A 26,789-nucleotide genomic window follows, 5' to 3' on the forward strand; every position below is an offset into this window, starting at 1 on the left:
TAAGACGCCACGTAAAATACAAAATTGCCATGTAGGGTGTCATGTAGGACGAATGTGTTTTTTGTTCAATTTTATATAAATTTAAATGTCTACTTATGTACACTCAAAGTTGAATCATAGCTGTCAGCTGATAACTGATAATTAAATGTGTTTTAATACAAAATATGGTGATAATTCACTAGAAAACGACCAATAATTAAAGTGTGAAACTCGCAAAAAATCAGATAGTTCAATGTGGTTTTTACCATTAAACTAAAAAGAATAAATTGCAAATTTGTAAAGAACTTATTAAAGCTGGGACCATCTTTTTTTTGGTGGGTTCATTATTACTGTATGATATATTCTTATGCATGCATGTTGTATAACAAGTTGGACTTAAGCATTGATGGATGCATCTCTCAACCGCCCCACCCCCACCCCCACCCCCACCCCCATCCCACCCCACATTATGTGATCTATGTTACATGTTGAAAATCTGTTATGGCTTTTTCTTACCTTCTTATTTTGGCTTTCCATGGGCGTTTGCACCTAGTTTTGAGCCGATTTCAAATTCATATCGAAAAGTTTTATTTTTGAAAATAAAATACTTTGAATTTGCGACAAATTCAAGAAATTCAACATATAGTATATGTATAGAAAAAGATTTGACATATCTACGTAATATATAATTTTCCAAAGGTTAACTCCAATCCCTATTTTTTTTTCCTTGTTTTGACTTTGAAAAAGAAAAAAAAAATCATTTTCCTTCCTTTGGAAAAATTAGGGTACATGTGAAAAAAAAAGAAGACGTTTATTAATATATCGATGTGATTTTTAATCAAAAATTGAATAAGTTATAATCTTTCAATTAAGTTATAAATATATAAGGTTGCAATAGTGTGGACTAGTCACTTTTCAACTTTATAATAGGAAAAATGGTTATTATTTTATTTCACATTTTATAAGTCCAATTCAATAGCAATATCAAGGAATTATTTTCATGATAGTAACTATTTTTCAATTATAGGAATTGAAAAGGCGATTTCATATGAATTTTTACATACAATAAAATAGATCCTTATATTGAGTAAGAATAGAGTTTTCTCATCATTTTTCGACATTATTTTTGAAAAATAATCATAGTTATAAAATTTCAAATGTAACAAATAAAAATTATATTTTAATTACATGAGCGGAAAGTGGCTAATCGTAAATTTATCATTATCGCGGAACCCCCAATCCCCAATTTTTATTTTTTTTAGAAAAAAGGAATATATATGTATATATACTAATACTATCGATAAGTTTTAATTTTAGTCGTGCTAATACCCAATTAAGTATATTAAACTTTCAATTAATAAAAATTACATACTTTTATCATTTCCTCATAGATATCCACAAATTAACCATAATTACTAATTTTAACATTGTTAATTTTATACTATTATTTCATATTCGACGGTAATAAAATTCCAAAAGTAACAATTCAAAAAACAACATATTTCTACCTAAATCGAAATAAGAATTTACGTATAATCGAGGGACCATAAGTGCTATCATCCCAACCATAAACATATGTATTTCTTCAATGTATTAACATGGAAACACACAATTATTATGATAAAAATAATAAAACAGTTCAATTAAAGAGAAGAAGAAAAAAAACCAAAAAAATAAAATAAAAATTAAAACTCATCTTTTTTTTTTTTTTTGGTGCATAATTTCAATAGCTATTTTCAATTCTCAATCTGCAAGATGAATTATTTCTTCTTCTTTCTTCAACCAAAGCAGCCCTAGCTGACATTATATTATTATTATTATTCAATTTTGAATCAAATGCACTACAATCAATCCAATCTTTGAGTAATTCTTCTTGTCCCCAAATTTCTGGTATCCATACATGTCCTGCCACTTCAATTCTATGTCTCTTCAATCTTTCACGTCCACTATCATCTGTCCTCATCGGTCCGCCCTCGTTATGCGCGCCAACATGTCCCACGTGCACGTTGATCATGTCTGACGTAATTTCTGTATTGTTGAATTTTTCTTGATCACGTTTAATCGTGACGTTATTTTTCTTGACTAGTAAATTATTAGGCCTTGTTGATTCGGCCTTGTCATTGTTAGGGTCGGGGCGTCTTGAGGGATGTATAGAAAAAAATGATGGATTTTCACGTTCGTTCGTCATAATGAACGTGTCGTTGAATTTGTTATTGTTGATATTGAATGAATTTGAAGCAAATTGTAGAAGGAAGATTTTTTTGTGTGTGTGGTTTGGCTAGTCTCCACAAACTATAGTATTGGAGCTAGCCAAGAGGGAGTGTTGTTGAAGGGAGAAATGATGGTTTTATTTTGGTGTCTCTAAAACTATAGTGTAAGAGAGAATATATTCTTGTGTTGGGAGAAGAATGCAATATGAGGGAATTAACTTATTAGTATTAATATTTTGTGTGGGGGAAAAGGGGCAAAGATTTGTAATTAATATTGTGTGTAGGGGAAAGGGGCAAGGATTTGTAATGGAATAAAAAAATCATTTCATATTTGATATTTATATTAAAATTTAATTTATCAAAAATAATTTCATATTCAGAATTCGAAGACGAAATTTATAATTATGAGAGAAAATGAAAGTACCTCCAATCTATGCTCGAAATCTCAGATACATGCTTATACTATATTAAGGTTCTATTACCCCTGAACTTATTTTATAAATAATTTTTCATCCCTTTTCCGTCTACGTGACATTGTCTTGTGGGCTCAGTGCGTGTTGATTTTTTTTTTCAAGTTAGTGTCACGTAGACCGAAAAGGAATAAAAATATTTATAAAAATAAGTTCATTAAGTAAATATATCTCTAGAATTTCAGACATAGGTTAGGAGTAGTTGCGCATTTTCCCTAATTATGATTTATGACCATAAAATATGTGTTATTTTTTTTATGGCAAGTAAGAATAAAACGTGTCTTCTGTGTGGAGATTTTGATTGTTCAAATTTGTGTGGTTAACTTCAAAGTTTTTTTTTTTTTCTTAATTTAAAAAATATACTATTACCAAAAAAGAGAATGGACAAAGATAGGCCTCTTATTAAACAACCAAGAGGCATACATTAATTGGTTAGTGGATTTTTGGAGGATTCTGAGGTTGACATTGATTTTTGAGTGAATGTAGGGTAGAGGTGTCAACAAAGGCGTTCTTAGTGCCTTGTAGATTCTTGATTTGAGTGGAGAATAAAGTTAAATAATAACTATAGTTTTTGACCAATAAAAATATAGAATTTGATATTGGAGATTTAGAGATGAATGTAACTTTACAACATCATATTCATATGAATTACTAAGTATTTTATACATGAAATGTAAATTTATGTGTAAATAAACTTGATTAATAGATTATTGGAGAATTGTGAAGTCTGATATTAATTTTTTGATATGGGAGTTGGGGGTGGAGAAGTAAAATTATTTCTATGTTTTTTCTTTTGTCGATGATGATATCGGAGATTCAGAATTGAATGCAATTTCACAACATCATATTCATATGTACTTTAAACATGAAATGTGAATTCATGCGTAAATGTTTATTAAACTTGATTCATAGATTTTTGGAGGATTGTGAAGTCTGATATTAATTTTTCGATATGGAGGTAAAGGGTGGAGAAGTAAATTATTTTTATGTTTTTTTATGAATGAACTACAATTTGATGTGGAATAGATTTATATGAATTCAATATGTTTATATGAAACATAAATTTAATTATGAGTAAAATATATCAAATTAAATTTAAAAAAAATTAGAGTATGGTGAAGTTGACATTGATTTTTGAGTGACGCTGAGGAATATATTGAGTTGTTTCTAAGTCTTTTGGCCAATGAAATTATAGAATTTGATATAGGGGACTCAAACGTACATGTAACTTTGCCATGTCAATTCATAAAATTAAATATTTTCGACGCAAAACATAAATGTATAAGTAAAAATTCACTAGATTTTGGCCAATGGGTTTTTGAAGGATTGTGAGGTTGACATTGATTTTTGTTGTGTGTGGAGGGTGGGGTACGGAATAGAATTATTTCTAAGTTTATTGGTCATATCTAGAATAAATTACGAATATAATTTTATCATATTAAATTTATTTAATTATAATATTTTTAACATAAAATAAAAATTTATAAATCAATAAATATTAAATACAAATAAATTATTTTATAAATTTAATATTTATAATCTTTTAATATAGATTATATTAAAATTTAAATTTTAAATCTATTTCGTAAAATGGTGTGTGATTCACACCTATTAGTGTTGATCGTGTGGTAGTTGTATCAATTATTTAATGAGAAGATATTTTTTTAATTAAAAAAATTCACTCTTCTTTTACATTGATTCGTATAAAATAGTGTAAAAAAAAAACTATTATTGGCTTAATTAATAAGTATTTTGAAGATGAGCTATTATAGGATAAAAAATGATGTTTTTTTTCTGAAATAAATTCTACCAACTAATAGTAAATCAAACCTGAATTTCTTATCTTTTTATAATAAAATCATTTTCTATGACTAATTACAATTTAACTAGACATAAACAATTTTATAAAGATCTTCAATTTTTCTTTGGGGCACTGAACAAATATATCCCGAATTATTATAAATGGTATGTTCATATCTTCCGTCATATTTTTGGGATATTGGTGTCACTGCCGTTCAAAAATGGGAACATATATATCCTTTACTAATGAAAGATTAAATAGGGATATGTGGTGTAATCTTATCTGTCGGACTGATGGATAAGATTATGACACGTATATGTCCATTAGTATAAATGGTATATATATGCTCTAGTTTTTTGACGACAATGGCATCAGTTCCCCAAAAAGTATGACGTGAGATATCTGTGTATCATTTACGATAATTCGAGAATATATTTGTTGTTTTTACCTTTTTCATTTATGTCATCTCATCGATCTTCTAAAAATATATTATATATATTAAAATTAATTATTTTATGTGTCATATAACCAATCTTTCCTCCTTTTTACATGATGAAAATACATTTTTAATTATTCACTTTGTCTGTATCAACTCAACTAATGATATGGCAAGTGAAAATAATAATTTTTGTACCCTAAAAGACAAAAAGCTCCTGTCATTTTAGTTTTTGTATGTACCATTTTGGAATTTTTTTTCAAATCAATTTCAACATCATAATAATGAAAAATACTATCCAAGTTTACCAAGAAAAATAAAATGAAAGGAAAATTTTGTTTATTTATTTTTACTAAGAGAAAGATCAACATTTACGATAAATCTTTTTTTTGATTTCTTATTCAATATTTGATATTTATTTTCTCAAAAGCATTTGAAGAATAAAGCAGCCTATTAAAATAGCTTTTTTCATTATCAAAATTTAAATCCAACACGATGAAATATAACATGCATTTTATTTACCATTTCATCACGATCCTTCGTGTGAAGAATAACCAGCTGTGTGTAGATTCTTTTCTCTTTTTTTTTTCCTCTTTTTTCTTGGATTTTGTACCAATAAGTTAATTTTTATTTTGGTTTTTTGTGAGGGTCACCACTTTTCTTTGTCAAGCCATTGCACTACTATGCATCCCACATGGGCTTGTCCACAATTGTGGGCCTATTATCATATTGTCACATCAAATATTTACATCTCTATGAATATTATAATTTTTCGATTTCATACGTGGTTTGATATTCATATTAAAATTCGATCAAATTTAATTATACGAAAAAATCTATTAAAAAAATTCAAGTAAGCTTAAATTAGCTTATACAAGGATAATTTCTCATAGATGTTCCTACTTCGTATCTTTGATTAAAAACGAAACGATTTCAATTATATTATCATAACTCACGAAAACATCTTTTTTATATACATAAGAATAAGTTAGTATTGTCATGTCAAAGCCACTTGTGGAAATTGAAAAGACAAGTATAAATTTTATTTTCATTTTCTTTTTTTTGTCAATTTAGTAAAATTTTGAGTTTAACATAAACACTTCAATTTGATCTCAATGGATTATTAAACACTTCAATTTTGCGAATGCGTATTTAGTTATCACGATCCGTAAACATTATATCTCGTGAACACATAACGTTAATGTGACACATAAATTTTAAAAGTATTTGAATGATTATTTTATAAGTTGAAATGACAAATTTAAAAGTCTAAGACGTGCTTCCTCAAAATTGGGTAAAACTTATCCGCACCGAATGTTTACACCGATCCAATACCTACACACCCTCGTGCTTAAATTTATAATTCATTTTACTCAATCTTAATCAATTAACATGTGTTTTATTTTATTAAATTACATAATAATAAATACTCCGTGCGAATAAGTTTTTTTCTTTAAATATTTAGTAGTTAATTAAAACTAAACAAAAGTGTCCATGTGTAATGGTTCAAATTCTACTATGTCTAGATTAATGATATAGACTATGAGTCAATTCAAATATTTGAGATCTTTTCCTTTGAATAAGACCTAAATTTCACCGCCGATTTCGATAGATATCTTACAACTAGAATTAAATAGATACATTGGATACAAATAAACTTATCAATCATATCCCCTTTCATGTACTTATCTATATTATAAAGAAAATATGACCGATTAACTAACCAACGAAGAAAAGTAAAAATCTTGTTGGTAAATCTATAGTTTCTCTTCTCGTTGAGATTGATATTGATGATGGTGACAATATCATCGATAAACAATCATAAACTTCATTTGAAGCTAGAACCGCGAACTAGAATGAATGAACTAACTATAAATATGAAAACTATCAGTGCGGCCACAATGTACACGGACCGTACCCCAACCATTGTCAAACTAAGCTCCACTATATCATTTGCTAATCATTTACATGTTATTCAACATGCAACTTCAAGCAATTCATCTTTTTCGCGCTGAGAAATGCATTGTTGGAATTGGTTGGAACGACAAGCAGTTCTAAAATCGGAAAGAAGGGCTATTTATACCGATACTAACAGACTCTCCAGAATCCACTTCTGTGGAATGTAAGTAAACATCAGACAGTATCTCAACATACCATTTGCCAAAAAGATGTTATATAGAACGGGTAAATACTAATCCACGCGGGGTGTAAGCTGATGAACAAGTTCAAAACTGAACCTAAATCACATATATGTGCACAAGTTCGTCAATGGATATCAACTTTACAGCAACACTTTACAGATCATAGGTGAAACCAGACTGATTGTGATCCTAATTGTCTACCTTTGATAGTATCTCCAGCTTTATTACACTCACTAGCAAACTAACATGTATAGGCAATTCTACATTATTATAAAGAAAAACGAGATGGACAATGGTTTTTCCATGAGATAAACTTGATAGTCGATGCATAACCAAGATCCTGTATGTATAACGCATATGTATCACTTTGAAAGATAGAGATGTTGGAGAACAAGAAGAAAAAGGGAAGTACTATACATGCAGGAAAATGAAGGACTAACTTAAGCTCTTGGATAGCGCAATCGCCCTTTTTTCCTGAGGAACTCAGGAATTTCCACTGAACCACCTTCCAGAAAGGACGCAGGTCGTCTGTTAGTTCCAAGTGAAGCATCTCCCTGTGCTAGTTGGTTTCCCTGTTAGTTGAACACCGTGGAATGTGTATCACAAATGATCGGCAAAACCAAAGATTTTCACATGTAATGTAGATGTGAAGGGATAGGATGGAAGAGAGGAATACCTGGAGGGGCCTCATATCACTTTCTTCTTGGCGCTTGAAACCAGTGGCAATCAGCGTTATGCTGACCTGCATCACATGGATAATGATGAGATTGACCATGCAGCAAAACGTAAATTCGACAGGAGTTCAATCGATCTTCTACGCCTCAACACCATTGAGACAAATCAGAGATGTAAACAAGTTTTCCAAGTCTCATTTTATCCCTACACTAACATACAAGCCTCAAACTTTTTTTTTCTTTTTTTTTTTTTTCTGTGTGTGTTTGTGGGGGGGGGGGGGGGGGGGGCCTTAATCCTAACTAGATACAAAGACAACACACACGGTGCAATCTCACAAGTGGGGTCTGGGGAGGATTGGCATACACAACCTTACCCTACCTTGTGTTTTTATAAATAGCTGGTGATAGTTCAGATATAAAACTCGCAAAAAAGGTGATACTTACGGTATATTTTTTACCATTAGTCAACTATTTATTCTTTCTCATCTCTGATTAAATTAAAGATCAGTTTCCCAATTTATGACATAACTGTTCAATCTTTCAACTATCTAATAAGAAGCCTTGGAGTCAATAATTTTTCGCTTCGGTACATGTCAAGATCTGCAAAGAATCAAGTCAACGAAGGAATAACCTATTGAGATATACGAACATACCTGTCCACTTATTGATGGGTCTATCACCGCCCCAAAAATGAGGTTAGCACTTGGATCCACAAGGTCATATATAACCTCTGCTGCAGCATTTACCTAAAAAGGTGCAAAGAGGACATGCAAGGATACGAAAGCTGAATTCGCTAATCAGATAAGTCAGAAATTAGCATCATCCGGGGATGCTCACAAACATAAAATAACAAATGCATACGATGAAAGCTTTTTATTATACTAAGAAAAAGCAATAAACTTTCTGCAAACTTGGAGGTCAGGAAGGCTTTGAAACTGATAATAGAGAGAATATGGCAAAATCACCACTACAATGATGTTATGATGATAAATTGATATCTGGTCCAAATTTAAGAAAACAGTTATCGTCATTGCGGAGAAAAGCAACATGGCCAAGGACACCTACGTTGGGTACACGAGAGGATTGGACATAACTTTAAAAATCAGAGCATCAATTAACTAGTATAGATATTTTAAATTTGTACATAATTCTGGTCAAGGCTTAAATATGACCCCAAAATCATTAACTATTAACAACATATTTTCAACTCAAGGTACAAAGACTGCTTTGCATACAATTGTCTCTATCCAACATAAGATAAAGAGTTTCAATATACATTTTTACCAAGAAGGCATGAAAACAATTTTCTTCCTTACATTTTGAAGTTTTGTTCAAATGGTGTGAAAATCACAAAAAGTCTACAAATTTAACATTATAACTTGTTTTTATAGCATACAGCATGAGATTTTTAACTTCTTGAAATTATATTTTGGTTTTAAAGCTTCATTAAATTGGATAACAACTTATAATCTTCGCATCCCTTTCAGAGTCTAATTTAAGGGCCGAATGGTCCAAAAATTATCTAGAGAAATTTGAAACTCCAACTTGGCAGGTGTGGTCATGTTCAATAGCTTTAATGAGTGAATTTGTGTCTGACATGATTTTGATGCCTAAAACAAGCATACAATTGGTGTGCGTGCATCAGTTTTATCATAAGTGAAAAGTGTAAAAAAACTCTAAGATCCTTTAAGGCTTTAAGCACAAATGTGGAATTTATTGAAAAATGGAGCTATGGAGAAAAATATAAACATGTATGTGTAGTCCAAGATTAATAATCACAAGCATGAATAATAAATATATGGACAAAGAAATTGACAAGAACTAACGTGAAATATCAATTGTTTATTGTGTCGCATCTTCAGGACTAAACTCACTCTCACTGGCAAGGAAAAGCATGCCTTGATGACGACACTGAAGCGTGCATAAAGCGAGGCAAAGTGCTCAACATGTTTTGTACCACGCTTCAAGGCTTAAGCGCACTTTAAAAATGACAACATTGGCATACATAAATGCTGAGAAACAGCAGATAAGGAAACAGGATGAACCAGAAGCATAGGTTGTTTGATCTTTTCACCTAAGTTGCTTGGACTCTCCAAAAATGTTGCCGCACCCGTGTCAGATCCTTCAAAAATACACTATTTTTGGAGGATCTGACACGCACCCGTCGACATTTTTGAAGAGTCTAAGCAACATAGCTTTTCACAACCCTCATGCACCATTAGATAAAGTTTCTCTCTTATTTTTCTTTGTAAGAGACGATCATACAAGGAAATTCACACATTCATATATGCCATCTTCAATAAGAAAAATCTCTACATTGAAAAAAGTAAAAGGCTTCTACTGCCAAAATCTTTTCTACGTTATGGAATACATTTCTGCCTTTTTCAGTCAACAAAAGGTGCATACTAAGGATGATTAGTAAGTGTATCGGAAGAGAGAGAGAGAGCAAGAGAAAAAATAGTCGGGTACCTCAAATAATGTTAGATCACTACCACCAGTTATATTCCACACAATTCCAGTAGCCCTCTCTATACCGATATCCAGCAGAGGAGATTGAATGGCGTTCAATGCTGCATCTCTCGCTCTGGTCTTTCCTGTAATATCAACGAATAATATCAATTTTCCTCTTGACTAGTTAGTAGAAGCATCAACATATCACTCCATTCTTGCAAAAAAAAAAAACTTGTTAGCAATGCTAAATCCGACTATTAGAGAGATGCACAAAACCATACATGGACGATATACATATCTGAAATCTTGATATGCATATTTTGCATGCGAACCTGCTATATTACAGATGAGATTTAGGTGTTTTACATTGGACATGACATAACACAGTTTCAGCTTACCGAGGGCATGACCTTAGATGGGAGGGAGTGGAGGTCATGAATTAGGATAGTAGGTAGTAGTGCATTGTCTTGCTATCCGTTCATATTAGTAGTCGTAGTTTTTCTCCTATAGTTTCTTGTCCATTGATTGATGTTAATAGCTGCTGATTCCTTAATACCTCGACTATCGTATGGTTTTGTTGCAGTTTTGTTATTATTTGTTCTTTTCTGTACTTCTATTACTTCTTTTTTTGGGGACTGTTTTCCTTGAGCTAAGGGTCAATTGAAGACAACCTCTCTACCTCTGAAGGTAGGGGTAAGGTCTGCATACACTCTACCCTCCCTCAGACCTCACTTTGTGGGACTACACTGGATATGATGTTGTTGTTGTTGTACATTGGACATGAAATATTATCAAATAGCCAAAACAACGTAGAAAAATGCACACAGTTTCTACCTTTCGCAAGAATAAAGCCAGAAGTAAGAAGGGGTCCAGCAGGAAATGGACCATCAATCACTATTGTCAGCAAGTGACTGAATTGAAAGAAATCTTAAATCTGCAGCCAAATAGCATCCAATAATAGGAGGAAACTCACAGAAACATGTCAGATGTGTCCAGTCCAAAGAGTTTATTTTCCAATTTCCCTAACGGGAACATCAGCAGATAAAGATGTTACTTTTTAGATTACATTCAATTTTTTAGGTCACTATTCGAAATTTCTACAAGCAGCTATTTATGTCAATGCAGATGTCTGCTTAGGTTAAAGGGGATCATGTCACGGGTACGATCTGCGGAAACTGCCTCTTTCAGAAATGCAATGTAAGGTTGCATATAATAAACCCACCTAGTAGTCCGGCCCTTCATCGGATTTGTGCATGGCGGGAGCTTAGTGCACTGGGCTGCCATTTTTCTTTAGATTTCTCTTCATAGCATATTGGAATCAAAGGCTATAACTCCCTCACAACCTCGAGCCACGAATATGGAACCCTTTTCTCCCTCCATGAAGGCCCAAAGTCTCCCCCCACCCCATGCTTCTCTACCTTTATGGTGGTGTTTCAGTTGGAAAATGTTTCTTTTAGCAGAAGCACGCTGAACCAAAAGATCTGAATTGTCTGCACGTGGGCACCACGATCCTCGTTGATTTCACTCTCCCTTCATTTGGTTAGCTCAACCATAAGGATAAAAGTGAACTCAAGGAAGATTCTTGGTATAAACTGTTGGTGGCAAATGGGCGGGTTGGAAACGGGTTGAGCAAACATGGGTCAATACCCAATCATGCGGGTAAAAAATGGATTGGGTCATTAATGGGCGGGTTGAAAATGGGTTTACCCACATTACATAGTATGTGGTTTTGGAACAAATAATATCTTCAGTTATGTTTAATAATTTGTAACAGTGTATCGGTGAAACTAGATATTCACTTTTGTTATATCACAATATTATATTTTTTAATCTACTTGGGAATAATTCAAGAACTCAAGACAATATGATCAGTCACATAACCATATTTTCCATATAAAAGAGCTCGTATAAAATGTGTTTTCATCGTAGACATTTAAAATAAATAAAAATAGTTTTTGAGTAAATTGTTCGTCTTGTTGATAAAATAAGTACCCATCTTATATAACTGACTTTGTGTTTCTTTTAAAATCTAGTAATACCGTAACTTGATGATTCTGGTAATTTTGTGTGTGTGTGTGTGTTAGCGTAAGTTAGTGGATGTGTATTTATTTGTTGTTCTTACATATCTAGTTAACTATTGTATTCATTTAATTATACAACAACACATAGCTAGTTTGGGATAATTTTTATATATAAAAATAAGAGCATATATTGTTAACAGTGGCAAGGAAATCATATCTACTGAAGTCTTTACTGTAAGTCTAAAAAGCAAAAAGTATTTGAATAGTAGATGCTAGAAAGTTGTTGCTGAAGCAAAAACAATTTGAAGAAATTGTGAGTGATGCACGATAGCTGATTGAAGGCAACCCATACTTGACCCATGACCGACCAACTTTTTTACAGTTTGAAAATGGGTTCATCACTCACCCAAATCCGCTTAAATATGGGAGGGTTATCAAAAAGTGGGTAAATTCTGCCAGCACTAGTATAAACCTTTAGTTTTGGCAAAAATACTTTGCACCTCGTTCACTATTTTCACACTTTTGATAACTTTTTCTAAAGTGACACTTGTGGCATTTATTTATTTTATTTGATATAAGACCTACCTTCCCAAATTCTCCAACAAAAGGTTTTTCTAGGTCAAGCAATGTGGAGATCATTCATCCTCCCCAAAAAAAATCCATTAATCTTCTTAATAAAAATAACATATCGCATCTATAGTAGATCTACCATGCATAAGTTTGTATTGGTTCTATAAAACCTACGTGAACTCCCTAATGTACTCTATATTACCTCTTTTAGCAGTACCTATGTTGGTGGGACATAGTAGGTACCTGTGGAAATAATCGAGGTGCACGCAAGTTGACCAGGACATCACGGTAATAAAAAATTAGCATGCATGATTCAGAAGTTAAATATCACAATACAATTTCATTTCTTTTTCTTTGAGAGTATAGTTTGCACAACATTTATCAACAATAAATCCAATTTCTACAAAAAAAAAGTAGAAACGAACTATAAATGAGTGGGTCCATTACCCACCAAGTTAGAAACTAAAATAGAAGAGTTCTTCATTACTAAAAGACAATAGCATAGCCACTGTAATCCAACCAGTGAGGTCTGGGGAGGATAATGTGTACGCAAACCTTACCCCTACCTTGGGAGGTAGAGAGGTTGTTTTCAATAGACCGTCGGCTCAAGAAACAAAGTAGTCTGGTAAAAGAAGTACTAGAAGTGAAGAAACCACGACAAAATACTAAAGATAGTATGACAAGTGTTCTCAAAAAAAAAACGGAGCAGTATCATGACAAAATAATACTATAATTGAACAAGAAATAACCGATAGTAATAGAAAATGAAGAACAAGAAACTGCAAGAGGAATGCTACAACTACTAGTCTGGAAGGGTATATGTACTTCATAGTCTCCCAAGTCTTATCTAAAGTCATGTCCTCGGTAATTTAACGCTGAGACACGTCACGTCACTTCTCACGAGTACTTCTTCTTCAGCCTACCTCTACCTCTCTTGAAACCATCCATAGCAAACCTCTCACACCTCTGTATTGGGGAATCCAACATTTCCTCTTTACATCCTAAACCATCTCAGTCTCTATTTCCGCAGTTTGTCCTCCATCGAGCCCACTCCCACCTTGACCCAGATATCTCCATTTCTATTCATATCTCTCCTAGTAAGCCCACACATCCATCTCAGTATCCTCATTTTCGCAACTTTCATCTTCTAGACGTGAGGGTTCTTGACTGACCAATACTCCGCTCCATACAACATAGTTGGTCTAACACCACTCTATAGAACTTGCATTTATGTTTTGGTGACACCTTCTTATAACACAAGACTACAAATGTGAGCCCCCATTTCATCCACCCAACACGAATATGATGTGTGACATCATCGTCAGACTCTCCACTACCTTGGATAGTAAGCCCAAGATGTGTCAAAGAGAACTCCAACAACAAAAAAGATATAATTGAGCATACCATATTAAAATCAAAGATTATATAAAACTCGATATTGAAAGAGAGGCATTAACAGTAAGCGAGATATAGTTGAATGAATAATTCCAATTCCTTTGTTCGCCAAAAAGCATCCCCTGAAATAGCCGAGCATTCAAAAATAGAGAGAAGTTGCTAGATGCCAGTAGCCACACAACAAAAAAAGAAAAATCTTATAAAGCATTGTTTTAGAATTGAAACTACTTAATCTAATCATCAAGGGTATCACAATCATTTGCATCTATTGAGAGGATCATCCTTTTGCTTCAATTTATCTTTTCCCCCCTGTGTCGTTACCTGGAGTATTAGAAACAAGTGTGGACGAGAAATTGGAACCGAACTAATGATCTTGGTTGCCCAACAAATTCTTTAGCTTAACCAAAACTTGGGCAGCTTCGGCCTTAGCTGACAGAGCTTCTTGGACCCTAATGTCGGCGTTAATCCAGGCCATATCAGCAACATTGTGGATAGACTCAGAAGCAATGGTAGCAGCGGCAACAATCTGTTAGCCAAATGGAGATTGATTCTATGGCATTATTAGCAGGATCCGGAGTGATATGGAAGAAAGAAAATTAGGGTTAGAAAAAGGAGGGCACAAGTAACTAGGGGAGAAGGAAGCAGCATCAGAGATACAAGAGAGGTGTGAGATAGAGATGCATTTTGAGCATCGGAGATGGAGGTGAGGGGGAGGAGGGCTGTGGAGGAAGACATCAAAGCAGATGGGACAGAAGGAACAGCCGACAGGGTAGGAGTCCAGTATGCAGGCGGTGCAAAGATGGCGGTTGCGACCTCTGAAGGGGAGAAAGTGGAGGATGAAAGGGCGAGTGGCGGTGCAAACGGCGCATCGGCTGCCGGAACCATCTTCAGATGGCTGCTCCGCCATCTGCTGCAGCATCAGAAAAAATAATTTGCTCTATCCCTATGGCCTATGGTAATCTCACATTTATTTATAGGGACTGATACGAGAAACTAATTGAGACTTTAAGAATCCTACCCCCTCCTTTGCTCTCTTATGTTCTCTGTGTGCACTCACGACTGATTGAAACAGATACATATTTCGTTTCTTACATGAAAATTCTGAAATATCACACAAAATTGTTCCGGTTATCTGCAGCAGCCAGTTCTCTTCGTTAATAAATGAAATTCGTTGAAATGCAAAACATTTTGTCTACTGAACATGACCTTCATTGCACCTCAACTTACACATTTCACTAAGCTCTATACAGACGAAAAAAGAACTCCGAGTGTCCCCACCAGTTTGCGCGCATCTCAACTAATTCCACAGGGTACCTACTAATTCCCACCAGCACAAGTACTGGGGAACTCTATCCACCAAGCTTGTACAGATGGGAAGAAATAACCTAATGTTTTTGGCTCCACTGAGAATTGAACCTGAGACCTCTAGGCCACACCCTTGGGTAAGGCTGCATACGCGACCTCAAATACTTCTCAGGAAATTAGCCTTGAGCTTATTTGTTATTTCAGTTTAGATTGTTACAGTTCTTATAAACCTTAAAATATGTCAAGGACTTGACGTTTGCACAAGAAAAATGGAACTGGTGCAAAATACGTACTGATAGGCACAGGCGTGACTAATATTTTACACAAGACTTCAACAGAATACAATATTTAAGTTTAGTGGATAACTTTTATAAGTAGCACATAAATTTGGACACCATGGATAAATTCTGACAGCTGCATATGTTCATTTTTTGTGATAACCATAGTGTCCACACCAGGTTGCGCACATCTCAACTAATTTCACGGGGTACCTACTAATTCCCACCAGAACATATAAAGGGGAACTCCCACCACGGCTTGTCCAGATGGAAAGATATAACCTAATGTATTTGGCTCCACTGAGAATTGAACCTGAGACCTCTAGGGCACACCCTTGGGTGAGGCTGCATACGCCCTTTATATCAGTAATAACAATACATAGATTTTTTTGATTCAATGTATTGTGAAGTTCACATAAATAATGATTTAGCCATGTTGGCTGTATGTGTGTCTCATTAAGCCACATCATCACATCACATAGACTTTAAAATCACATGACATTATGAGTTAAAAGGCAACCAACAAAGAGAAATGGCTTAGTGCCAACAACTATCAAATGGCTTTTTGAGCTTACCTGTAGCAGTTCCTATTCCCATTAAAGAAGACCCAGCATTTGCCATAATAGCACGCACATCAGCAAAATCCACATTTACTAGCCCAGGAATCTGTAAATCATGCCAGATATATCATGGATAAATAAATACAAGCCTTGATATTCACCAAATTAGCAGAAGAATGCACTTTGGAAAGAAAATCCATTTTATGTAGAAGGAAAGAATATGCCAAATATAGAAAATTGACATGTATTTGCTACATTTAGGTCCATAAGTTCAGATGCATTTAAGTAAAGATGAACGCATGAAGAGTACATGGAGTTATCCTACTAAGGGGAGTGATATGAGTACTTAATGAGCCTCATTTGCCTTGGAAGTAGTAAGAGGATCCTATGGTAAGTATCAAAAGCTTGTGGTGATAAATGAGCCATCATTTTACTTCTTTTATTTTTTGATAAAGTGTGTTAAAATCATGGAATATTCTATAGTGTGTGTGTGTGTGTGTGTGTGTGTGTATATAGTAGGTAGCTTGATTTAATCCTAGATTTTTTTCTATTTTAATTAGGTATTAATTCCATTTCCTTATTAGGACACGTAAACTCAGATATTTAAACCCCAATAGCTAGTGGGAATAATCAAGGTGAATTCTCTCTCAAACTCTTATTCTTTATTAAAGTTTTCTTTAGTGAGAAAACATGAATAAAGTAAGGGAACAAAATTGTTGAGCGTTTTTCCAGCAAAACCTCCATAGTCCACAATTTCGACATTCTCCAGGGGTACTTTGCATATATCAGTACCACCGTTACAATCAGAATCCTCGCTTGATGTTTTCCGACCACTTCTCCAGCAGATTCCTTTTTCAGTAGATTCGTTGCAACATTCCGACCCTACCCATTTAATTTCTTTACTAATTTCAATCACTTTCCAGCGGTCAGATCTAATTTTCCAGCGAGACAACAAGCAGTTTTTCCAATCTATATTTCAGGTGCTTTTCCGAAATTCACGTTTTTTTTTGGACACTGATAGATCTGTTTTCATTTCTCTTGGATTCAACATGTTTGGCACTAAATTAATGGGCTCCAGCAACCCTCAAACTGAATCCACTGGTAATCCAACCAATCGACTGGTCTCTTTGTCTGAGATAGAATACAATGACTTTCTTCAGTACCAGGCGAGTAAGCAGACATCTTCATCAATAGCTGCCAAAAATGGTAATCCTGTTAATCCTGCCACTAGTATCTCACAATCCACCACACATGGTTGTTGGGTCATGGACTCAGGCGCTGCTACCCACGTTACTGGTGACAAATTTGTATTGTCTGATATTATTTACTCTCAGTCCCTTCCCACAATTAGGATAGCTAATGGTTCTCAAACCAAGGCAACCGGAATCGGTCAAGCCAATCCCTTACCTTCCTTGACTCTGAATAATGTTCTTCTTGTCCCTGGTTGTCTCTTTAGCCTCATGTCAATAAGTCGTTTGGCTCAGACTTTAAATTGTTTCGTCTCATTCTTTAGTGACTTCTTTGTTATACAAGACCTCTGTACAGGAAGGATAATTGGAGAAGGGCATGAGTCAAATGGACTTTATTATCTTAATCCTCATGAATCCACTACAGTTTGTTCAATATCTGACTCTCCAGATTTAATCCACAGACGATTGGGACACCCTAGTTTATCCAAACTTCAAAAGATGATACCTAACTTGTCTAAATTGTCTAAGTTAGATTGTGAGTCCTGTCAACTAGGGAAGCACACCCAATTTTTTTTTTCACGTAGTCCTAATAATTATGCGGAGTCTCCTTTTCATTTAGTTCATTATGATATTTGGGGTCCTAGTAGAATTAGTTCTACATTGAATTTTAAGCATTTCGTTGATGATTACTCAAGGTACACTTGGGTGTTCTTAATGAAAGATCTTTCTGAATTAGCTTTCATATTTCAAACTTTTTGTGCTGAAGTAAGAACTCAATTTGGTGTTTCTATTCGCACTTTTCGTAGTGATAATGCGCGTGAATATTTATCATCTCAATTTAAACAATTTCTGTCGTCCAGTGGAATACTTCATCAAACATTTTGTCCTTATACTACACAACAAAATAGGGTTGCAAAGAGAAAAAATAGTCATATTGTTAAGACTGCACGCACTCTTCTCATACAAGCAAGTGTTCCATTGGATCTTGGGGGGGATGTAGTGCTCACCTCTTGTTATCTGATTAACCGTATGCCTTCCTTTGCTATTCAAAATCAGGTTCCACACTCTATTTTATTTCCCCAGTCAACCTTATTTTCTCTTCCACCACGTGTCTTTGGGAGCACATGCTTTGTCCATACACTCACTCCAGAAAAAGAAAAATTAGCTCCTTGTGCTCTTAAATGTGTCTTTCTTGGTTTTTCAGAAGTAGAGAAGGGATACCGATGTTTCTCACCTCACCTCCAGCGATACCTTATGTCCGTTGATGTTACTTTTTTTGAAGGTAAGCCCTACTTTACATCCTCTGTTGAAAAATTAGGCATTAATGAGGTTCTACCAATTCCATCTTTTGGAGATCCCACCATAGTCTCCCCTTCCGCCTCATCTTCTATAACTCCATCTTCCTCCTCTACACCTCCACCACTATTGACCTATCATCGTCGTCCGCGCCCAAATGATTCAAACCCTTCATCAAAATCCTTGCCTACTGAGGACTTGTCTACACTGAGTTCTTCCGCTGACACTCGAAAAGGTAATTGCTCTACTCGTAACCCTAATCCTATTTATACTTGTTTGAGCTATCATTGTTTGCCAACAACCCATATTGCCTTTGTATCATCACCATCCTTTGTGTCTATTCCTAAGACTACACGTGAAGCTCTTTCTCATCCAGACCAACAAGAAGCTATGATTGAGGAGATGCCTGCCTTACAATCTAGTGGTACTTGGGAGCTTATTCCTCTACCTCTAGATAAATCCACAATTGGTTGTTGTTGGGTATATACAATGAAGGTAGGCCCCAATGGACAGACAACTCAACTAATGGTCAAGGTTTATACACAGACTTTTGGTCTTGACAATGATGATATCTTCCCTCATGTGGCCAAGATTACTTCAGTCCATATCTTTTTATCCATGGTTAATGTTCGTCATTGGCCTCTCTACCAGTTGTATATCAAAAATGTCTTTTTTCATGGAGATCTCGAAGATGAGGTATATATAAAACAACCATCTGGTTTTGTTGCTCTGAGGGAGGTTAGTAACATGGTATGGAGACTACAACGAGCACTTTGTGGCTTCAAACAGTCTCCTCGGGCATGGTTTGAAAAGTTTAGCATGGCTATTCAGGAGTTTGGCATGGTACGAAGTGAAGCTGATCATTTTGTGTTCTATTGTCACTTTGCTCCAGGTTTGTGCATGTTTTTGAAAGTGTACATTTATGGCACATTTATCACAGGTAATGATGATGAGGGAATTACCAAATTCAGACATCACTTTTTCCAGCACTTTCAGACTAAGGATCTTGGTCGATTGAGGTACTTCGTGGGCATTGAGGTTGCTCAATCCAAATCAAGAATTGTCATCTCACATAGGAAATATGCACTTGATATTCTTGAAGAGACATGGATGACAAATTGTAGGCCTACTGATCATCAGCTTGCAGGCACATTCACCAAGTCCTTAGCCGGTCCCAAATGAGTTATATATGAAACAAGCTTGGTACATCTAATTTGTAATTTTGTATGCATCAGCTTGAAGGGGTGTTAAGAGTCCTAGAACTATTTTATAGCATATGGGCAAATATAGTAGGTAGCTTGATTTACTCCTATTTTAATTAGGTATTTATTTGTTTTGATTTCCTTTCCTTTACAGGTCATATAAACTTAGCTATTTAAGCCTCAATAACTTGTCAGAATAATCAATTTGGTTCCATCTCAAATTTTTGTTTCTCACAAAATGTACCATCATTTTACATTATTGATAACGTACCAAATGAGTGTTAACAAATGGGTGGGTCGTATGCAGGAATTGCCCTTTCCACTTACTAATATCAATGTCAAAACACTAAAAAGAGACGAGGGCAACCATCATTTGTGAGCCAGGCTTCATTGAATGACACCTCCTTAAAGTTGTATTCACATCATTTTCTCCTAATGTGATTCAAGAAAAAAATCTCGACAACTCAAGCGCAATAGAACCTTATAAGAAGATTTTACACCTATAATTAGTTACATTATTGTTACTTTTTAACCTTGATTAGCTTGATTAAAGTTGTTAAACTAATTACTTCCCTTTTTAGACATCATGTTCATCACTTCCAGTGTTATTTTCAAGATTCCTTTTAAGCAATATCACAATTTTATGCCCAATAACACTAAATTCACATAGTGCATACATTACAACTTAATATTGTGCTCCCTAATACACTTTAGACCTATGACTAAATTATTCCATAGAAAATGCATATGCTTTTTTATATATTCCATCCGAAATACATAAGGTATCATTTAACACCTAATCTATTTCGATACAAATCCTTAGATTGGCAATTTGTTGTGGCATAACCAATTCTTAGTTTTTATTTCTCCTATCTTGCTTAAACACATGTAAGATCAGCTCTAACTTTCAATTGCATTGATTATATTTACTACGACGATTTTTACCTTATCATGAGCCGAGGGTCTATCGGAAACACCCTCTCTATCTTCACAAGGTAAGGGGTAAGGTTGCGGACACACCACCCTCCCCAGATCCCACTTGTAGTATTACGCTGGGTATGTTGCTATTTTTGTTGTTATACATCTTTGTTTTACACTAAGGCGCGAGGAAATCTAGAGATTTATACTTCACCTGTGTATAGTTTAAGATTTCCCTTCAAAGCATAGAACAAACAAAACACATCCTGGTGATGCATATAAAAGTAAGATCCTAGACCTAAAGCATTATCAGGCAAATGCTTATTTAGGATCATAGGCACTATGCAAGCAGAAAACAGAAAATGAAAGAAAAGACTGTGACTAACAAACTTACCGTAATTATATCAGAAATACCACGAACTCCTTGCCGAAGAATATCATCAGCCAGGTTAAAAGCTTCAGTTACTGGGGTTGATGGAGAAACAGCTGTCAATAATTTGTCATTTGGAATGACAATCAGAGTATCAACATTTTCTCTCAAAGCTGCAATTCCTTCTTGGGCTTGAACTGCTCTTCTTCGTCCCTCAAAAGAAAAGGGGGTTGTAACGATACCAACAGTTAAGATACCCATTGATTTGGCAGTTCCTGCAATTATAGGAGCCGCACCAGTCCCTGTTCCTCCACCCATTCCAGCCTGTACATAACATGTTGGAGCCCACATATGAGGAAGAAACAAAAAGTGAGAGAATATAGCCTCCGGAAACTCTAAAGATATGTGAGGAATTTTAATTTACATATAATAACACGTAATCATCCCACATTTAGCTTTACAGCACTTTCAAGCAAATATATACTTAGTATTCAATGCAGTGATTGATATCAAAAGCAAAAAGCACAAAAAAGATCTAAGGTCCATTGGAGCTTTAAGCACAAATAAGGTTTGGGCTTCAATGATAAAAGGCGCAAAGGGAGAAACATACGTCGCCTCTTCAGAAGAGGCTCACTGGCAAGAAAAAGTATGCCTTGGAACCTTGATGACAACACTGAAGGGCAAATTACACGAGGTAAAGCGCTCAACACATTTTGAGTCTCGCTTCAGTTTTTGAACAAGCACGCCTTTTACAAAACTGATTGAATGATAAGCATGGCACGAAAATCAAAAGAACGGGAGATCAGATTCCTCTCTTACACCAAGAAACGGCCTGATACCATCTCGGATGAAGGGTAGGTATACACGTTTTACTTTTTTATGGCGTACTATATGATGCCCTTCTTGGATGCTTATAGCACCATGTTGATGATTAATAAGGCTAATGCAATCTGACAAAGTCTTGGAACCAAAAGGCCAAGGAATAAATTTAAATTACATTCTTGGGTACATCCTTTTTTTATGATTATGCTAAAAAATGTCTCTTCACATTAAGAGAAACTTAATTGTGACTTCCGGATATAATTTGAAGTTTAAAATATCTTGGTATTGGATTGATACAAAGATATAGCCATGCTACAAGCACCATTTTAGTTATCATCTGTTTACGCTTGTAGGCTTGTACCAACATAGCCTCTCATTCAATTAAGCATGTTTTGTTTTGAAAGTTTATCAACTCTTTGCAAGGATGATACAATACGCCAGATCCTTGTGAAATATCGTTTATTTTTGTCCTATCAGATAAATCAGAAACAATTTTCAGATTGCAATTTCAAAAGCTAAGAATAACAAAATTTATTCTCTCCAGCTCCCGATTCGCCTAATGACCCCTTTTTGCTTGTTATCAACCCTTCCCTTTTAAACTGAGAATACTAAGTACACACGTATTTGGGAACTTGTGTTACTAGAAATATCTTCTCATTGCCTCACAAAATAATACTATATATAAAATTCACCCTCCTTTCCGAAATGAAGGTACGGTTTGAAGTACGAAAGGCAAAACATATAATTTTCGGTGTTAATTTAAATATTGATTATTACCAAAAAAAAAATTGTGAATGATTAGATCTTTAGAAACTTAAAAAAAAAAGTATGTAAGTCACAAGTTAGAAATATTCAGAAAACTATTGAAAGAATCATAATCATAGAAACATATAAAATGCCAATTAATAGCCATTAATATATACTTCAAATTTATTTGGTAGCGTTAATGGCTATTAAGATACTCGTATATTATATCAAAAACTAAATGATTCCTTCCTCTACTAATTCTCCTCAACTCTTTAGCTTATGCAGTACGAAGGCAATAGGCAGTCAGACACACTTCAGGTTGCACATTAGCAATTTCAAGTTGGTAGATCAGAGAAGCTGTAAGGGATGGAGCAGACTAATGTGACACCTATCTTTCTAATGAGCACCAAAGACACTGAACTTTGTTTATAAAAAGCATATTTAAGTGTACTTTCCTCCAACAGTCATCCTTTACTGTATCAAGTATCTTTATGGGCCAGGGAAAGAGCTCAGAAATTTTGACGGGGTGGGAGGAAGAGTGTTGCCAGGTTTAAGTGAGTATACTTTAACTGCACTTCATTACCTAAAGTTACATGTAACATAGGAATTCTGCATTTTATTTAACCAATTCAATCTGGTACTATAACTAGAAAAAACCTTTCAGCTGCTCTGCACATTGGACAGAAAGAAGCTAAGTTGTTCAAATTCGAGTGTGGGTGTCCAATAGGGTAATAAGTCTAAATTATGAGATATTATGTGGTCAATATACAAAGTCTTCAGATGAGAAATATTGATCATGAGGAGAATCCCAAAAGGAGAAATAACGAAAAAGATTGACATAGAAATTTTGATATACAAGGTATTTCATTTTCTTCATTTCACCTTAGCTTTTGGTTTGATTATAGAAATCATTGCATCTGTCCCAAATTTCTCCGATTTTGGTCAAAGTACCCAAAATCAATTGACCATATCCGCTACAGATCCCACACCCACGTCGTGTCAACACGGGTGCGGAACCGAAACAGAAGGGTCCGAGCAACTAAGAAAAGTAGTATCTCACGAAAAGAAGATACTTAGTTTTACTATAAAAGAAAGAATTAGAAGTTTCTATACAATAGTATATGAAATCTAAGTTTCTGACAAATGAGAGGGGAAACAAAACAAAGGAAAGAATAAAGTGTATTTCAATAACCCAAAACTTCTTTTTCCAATTAAAGTTATTACATAGGTTGAACTTACAGTCACAAAAACCATGTCTGAGCCGTAAACTGCTTCCTCAATGGCCTGCTTGCTCTCATTGGCAGCATTCATCCCTATATCTGGATTACCGCCTGCACCAAGTCCCCTTGTGAGTTCTTGACCTATTGGCAGTCTATACTCAGGATTTACAGGTGACATCCTCATTGCTTGGATATCCGTGTTCACAATCCAAAACTCTACACCCTTCATAGAGCTCTCAATCATGCGATTAACTGCATTTGATCCACCACCTCCTACACCAACCACCTTGATTTTGGCCTCATTAAAATTGTTCGAGCTTGATGAATCCATCAAACTCTCACTGACATTTCCACTAGAGCTTTCTTGTCTAGAGGTAGTCATTGTATTGTTACCTTCGCCTCTGAGCATAGAAATTTCGGGATGTAAATTTAGAAAGGGGTCTTTGTTTTGATACTGATTGACACTCTGGGAATTGGCTGAACATTTGAATTGAGGCAAACTTGAGGTACCCTTTTGGTTAACGCCCAAGTATCCAATCTTCTCATCTTGAATTTTCAAGGGGCAAACTCTACCACCAAGAACAGTCAAGACCCCTCGTGACCGCCGCGTATCAGGAGGCATAAATACAGCTGACGTACAAGTAGCCATAACAGAATATTCCCAAACTCAAGCTCAAACTATTCTGATTAATCCAGAAAAAATATAATCGACCTCCTAGATAATATCTGAAGTTCCAGTCCAGTTTTTTCTTTCAGCACCTGCCAATCAATAAAACAGGAAAAAGCAGCGCACATTGTTTAAAAGAAGCTTGTAAGTGGTAGCTATAAAGGGGGTTCTAGTCCGCAAATCTAAATTTACTAACACGTATGAGTTACCAAACTCCAAAACTGTGCCACACTTTCAGATTTAGAGAGTATAATACAGCACAAAGTTTAACACAGCTCTAATAGCAGCAGAGCAGAAATTAGAAGAAAAAAGACAATCTTTATTGAGTAGCATTACACCAACCCAAAAAGAAATTAACTCCATAAGAATAAAGAACCTTATAATTGTATAGGTTGAGAAAATGCAATAGCAGGAAGAAAAAGGCAATACTTATCAAGTAGCATTACACAAACCCAAAAAGAAAACAACCCATAAGAATAAAGATCCTCAAAATTGTATAGCTTGAGAAAATGCAATAGCTGGAAGAAAACTTAGATGGTTTGGCTTGGGATTCCCATAATGGAGGTCTCAAGTTCAAAACCCCTTGCTTTCTAGGTCAAGCTCACCGCACAAGGTTGCCTAGTGCAGTTTAAATCTTTTGTGTGGTTTGCGAGCTATTGCACATGAACTGAGTTTAGCAGTTGTGGGTTCCGTTGTCATAAAAAGAAAGACCATCTTTATCAAGTAGCATTACACAACCCCAAAAGAAAACAACAGCATAAGAATAAAGAACCTCACAAGTGTATAGATTGAAAAAAACAGTAGCAGGAAGAAAAAGGCAATATTTATCAAGTAGAGCATTACACAAACCCACAAAGGAAACAACCTCATAAGAATAAAGAACCTCGCAAATGTATAAAATTGTGAAAATTCAATTAGCAGGAAGAAGAAAAAATACAATGCTTATTAACATTTACAAACCCACAAAGAAAACAACCCCATAAGAATAAAGAACCTCACAAATATATAGATTGAGAAACATCAATTACAGGAAAAATAAATGCAATCTTTATCAAGTAGCATTACACAAACTCAAGAAAGAAAAAAACACAAGAATAAAGAACCTCACAATTGTATAGATTGAAAAAATTCAATAGCAGGAAGAAGAAAAAAACAATCTTTATTAACTAACATTACACAAACCCACAAAGAAACAACTCCATAAGCACAAAAAACCTCACAAACTGTATAGATTGAGAAAATTCAATAGCATGAAGAAGAAGAAAACAATCTTTATTAAATAACATTACACAAACCCACAAAGAAACAACTCCATAAGCACAAAAAACCTCACAAACTGTATAGATTGAGAAAATTCAATAGCAGGAAGAAAAAAAAAACAATCTTTATCAAATACCATTACACAAACCCAAAAAGAAAACAACCCTTAAGAATAAAGAACCTCATAATCATATAGATTGAGAAAATTCAATAGCATGAAGGTAAAAAAATGCAATCTTTATCAAATAGCATTACACAAACCCAAAAACAAAACAACCCCATAAGAACAAAGAACCTCACAATTGTAAAAATTGAGAAAATGCAATAGAACACAAAAAGTTACAGTCTTTATTAAGTAGCATTACACAAAAAACCCCATAAGAATAAATCACCTCACAATTGTATAGATTGTATCAAGATTCTCAAAACAAAGGCAAACCTATCATTTCAAAAATGGCACCTGAAATTGAAGAGACAAAAACCCAAAAAGAGAATTGCACAAATCCTTTGAAATTTTGAAGAAATATAGAGAAAGACAGAGTTTTGGCTACTATTGGTGGTGTTGTATTCAGCTCACAAAGTAGAGTAGGACTAGGAGAAGTGTTGGCAATTTCCCTTTTTGCATTTTTTGTTAGTTTGTTGGGGGAATAGTAGGAGAAGGGCCAAATCTTGTTTGTGTTTGACTCTTTAGCCCATTTTGAGAAAAATATCTTTGCACTTTCAACCAAAACTATAACTCTCATTCACATGAATTTTTGCTTTAGAATCAATCTTAGCTTTTTCTCTTTTATCAAAAAATTTGTTCC

The 26,789-nt window shown here is 34.6% G+C and overlaps 2 protein-coding genes across 7 annotated transcripts; both read right to left on the bottom strand.

Annotated features, from left to right (window-relative positions):
- Positions 1-1,504: 1,504 nt before the first annotated feature.
- LOC101264052 (uncharacterized) lies at positions 1,505-2,389 on the bottom strand. Its single transcript, NM_001365486.1, has one exon. The coding sequence runs from the start codon at positions 2,165-2,167 to the stop codon at positions 1,703-1,705; it is 465 nt and encodes a 154-aa protein (NP_001352415.1). The 5' UTR covers positions 2,168-2,389; the 3' UTR covers positions 1,505-1,702.
- A 4,663-nt stretch (positions 2,390-7,052) lies between these two features.
- LOC101261060 (cell division protein FtsZ homolog 2-1, chloroplastic-like) lies at positions 7,053-26,789 on the bottom strand. 6 transcript variants are annotated; one of them, XM_026032726.2, is made up of 9 exons: positions 26,376-26,789; positions 24,076-24,815; positions 21,292-21,591; positions 16,307-16,397; positions 10,181-10,305; positions 8,365-8,457; positions 7,714-7,779; positions 7,478-7,609; positions 7,053-7,377 (listed from the first exon to the last, which is right to left on the bottom strand). In XM_026032726.2, exons 2-8 carry the CDS (start codon positions 24,703-24,705, stop codon positions 7,478-7,480), a joined length of 1,437 nt encoding a protein of 478 aa, XP_025888511.1. In that variant the 5' UTR covers positions 24,706-24,815; positions 26,376-26,789; the 3' UTR covers positions 7,053-7,377. The 6 variants fall into 6 exon arrangements, with proteins under 6 accessions (XP_025888511.1, XP_010325922.1, XP_010325923.1 ...); XM_010327620.4 differs by having other exon boundaries at positions 26,444-26,745; XM_010327621.4 differs by having other exon boundaries at positions 7,455-7,609; positions 26,444-26,730.

This window comes from Solanum lycopersicum, chromosome 9 (assembly GCF_036512215.1).
Source record: "Solanum lycopersicum chromosome 9, SLM_r2.1".
Lineage (NCBI taxonomy): Eukaryota > Viridiplantae > Streptophyta > Magnoliopsida > Solanales > Solanaceae > Solanum > Solanum lycopersicum.

What these genes read in the sequence shown, in the direction of transcription:
- LOC101264052 (NM_001365486.1), bottom strand. Translation starts at nt 2,167, where the DNA reads ATGACGAACGAACGTGAAAATCCATCATTTTTTTCTATACATCCCTCA.
- LOC101261060 (XM_026032726.2), bottom strand. Translation starts at nt 24,705, where the DNA reads ATGGCTACTTGTACGTCAGCTGTATTTATGCCTCCTGATACGCGGCGG. An exon ending in CAGACATGGTTTTTGTGACT is followed by an intron (nt 21,592 to 24,075) that starts GTAAGTTCAACC and finishes TGTTATGTACAG; the next exon opens with GCTGGAATGGGTGGAGGAAC. An exon ending in ACCCATCAATAAGTGGACAG is followed by an intron (nt 7,780 to 8,364) that starts GTATGTTCGTAT and finishes CATGTGATGCAG; the next exon opens with GTCAGCATAACGCTGATTGC.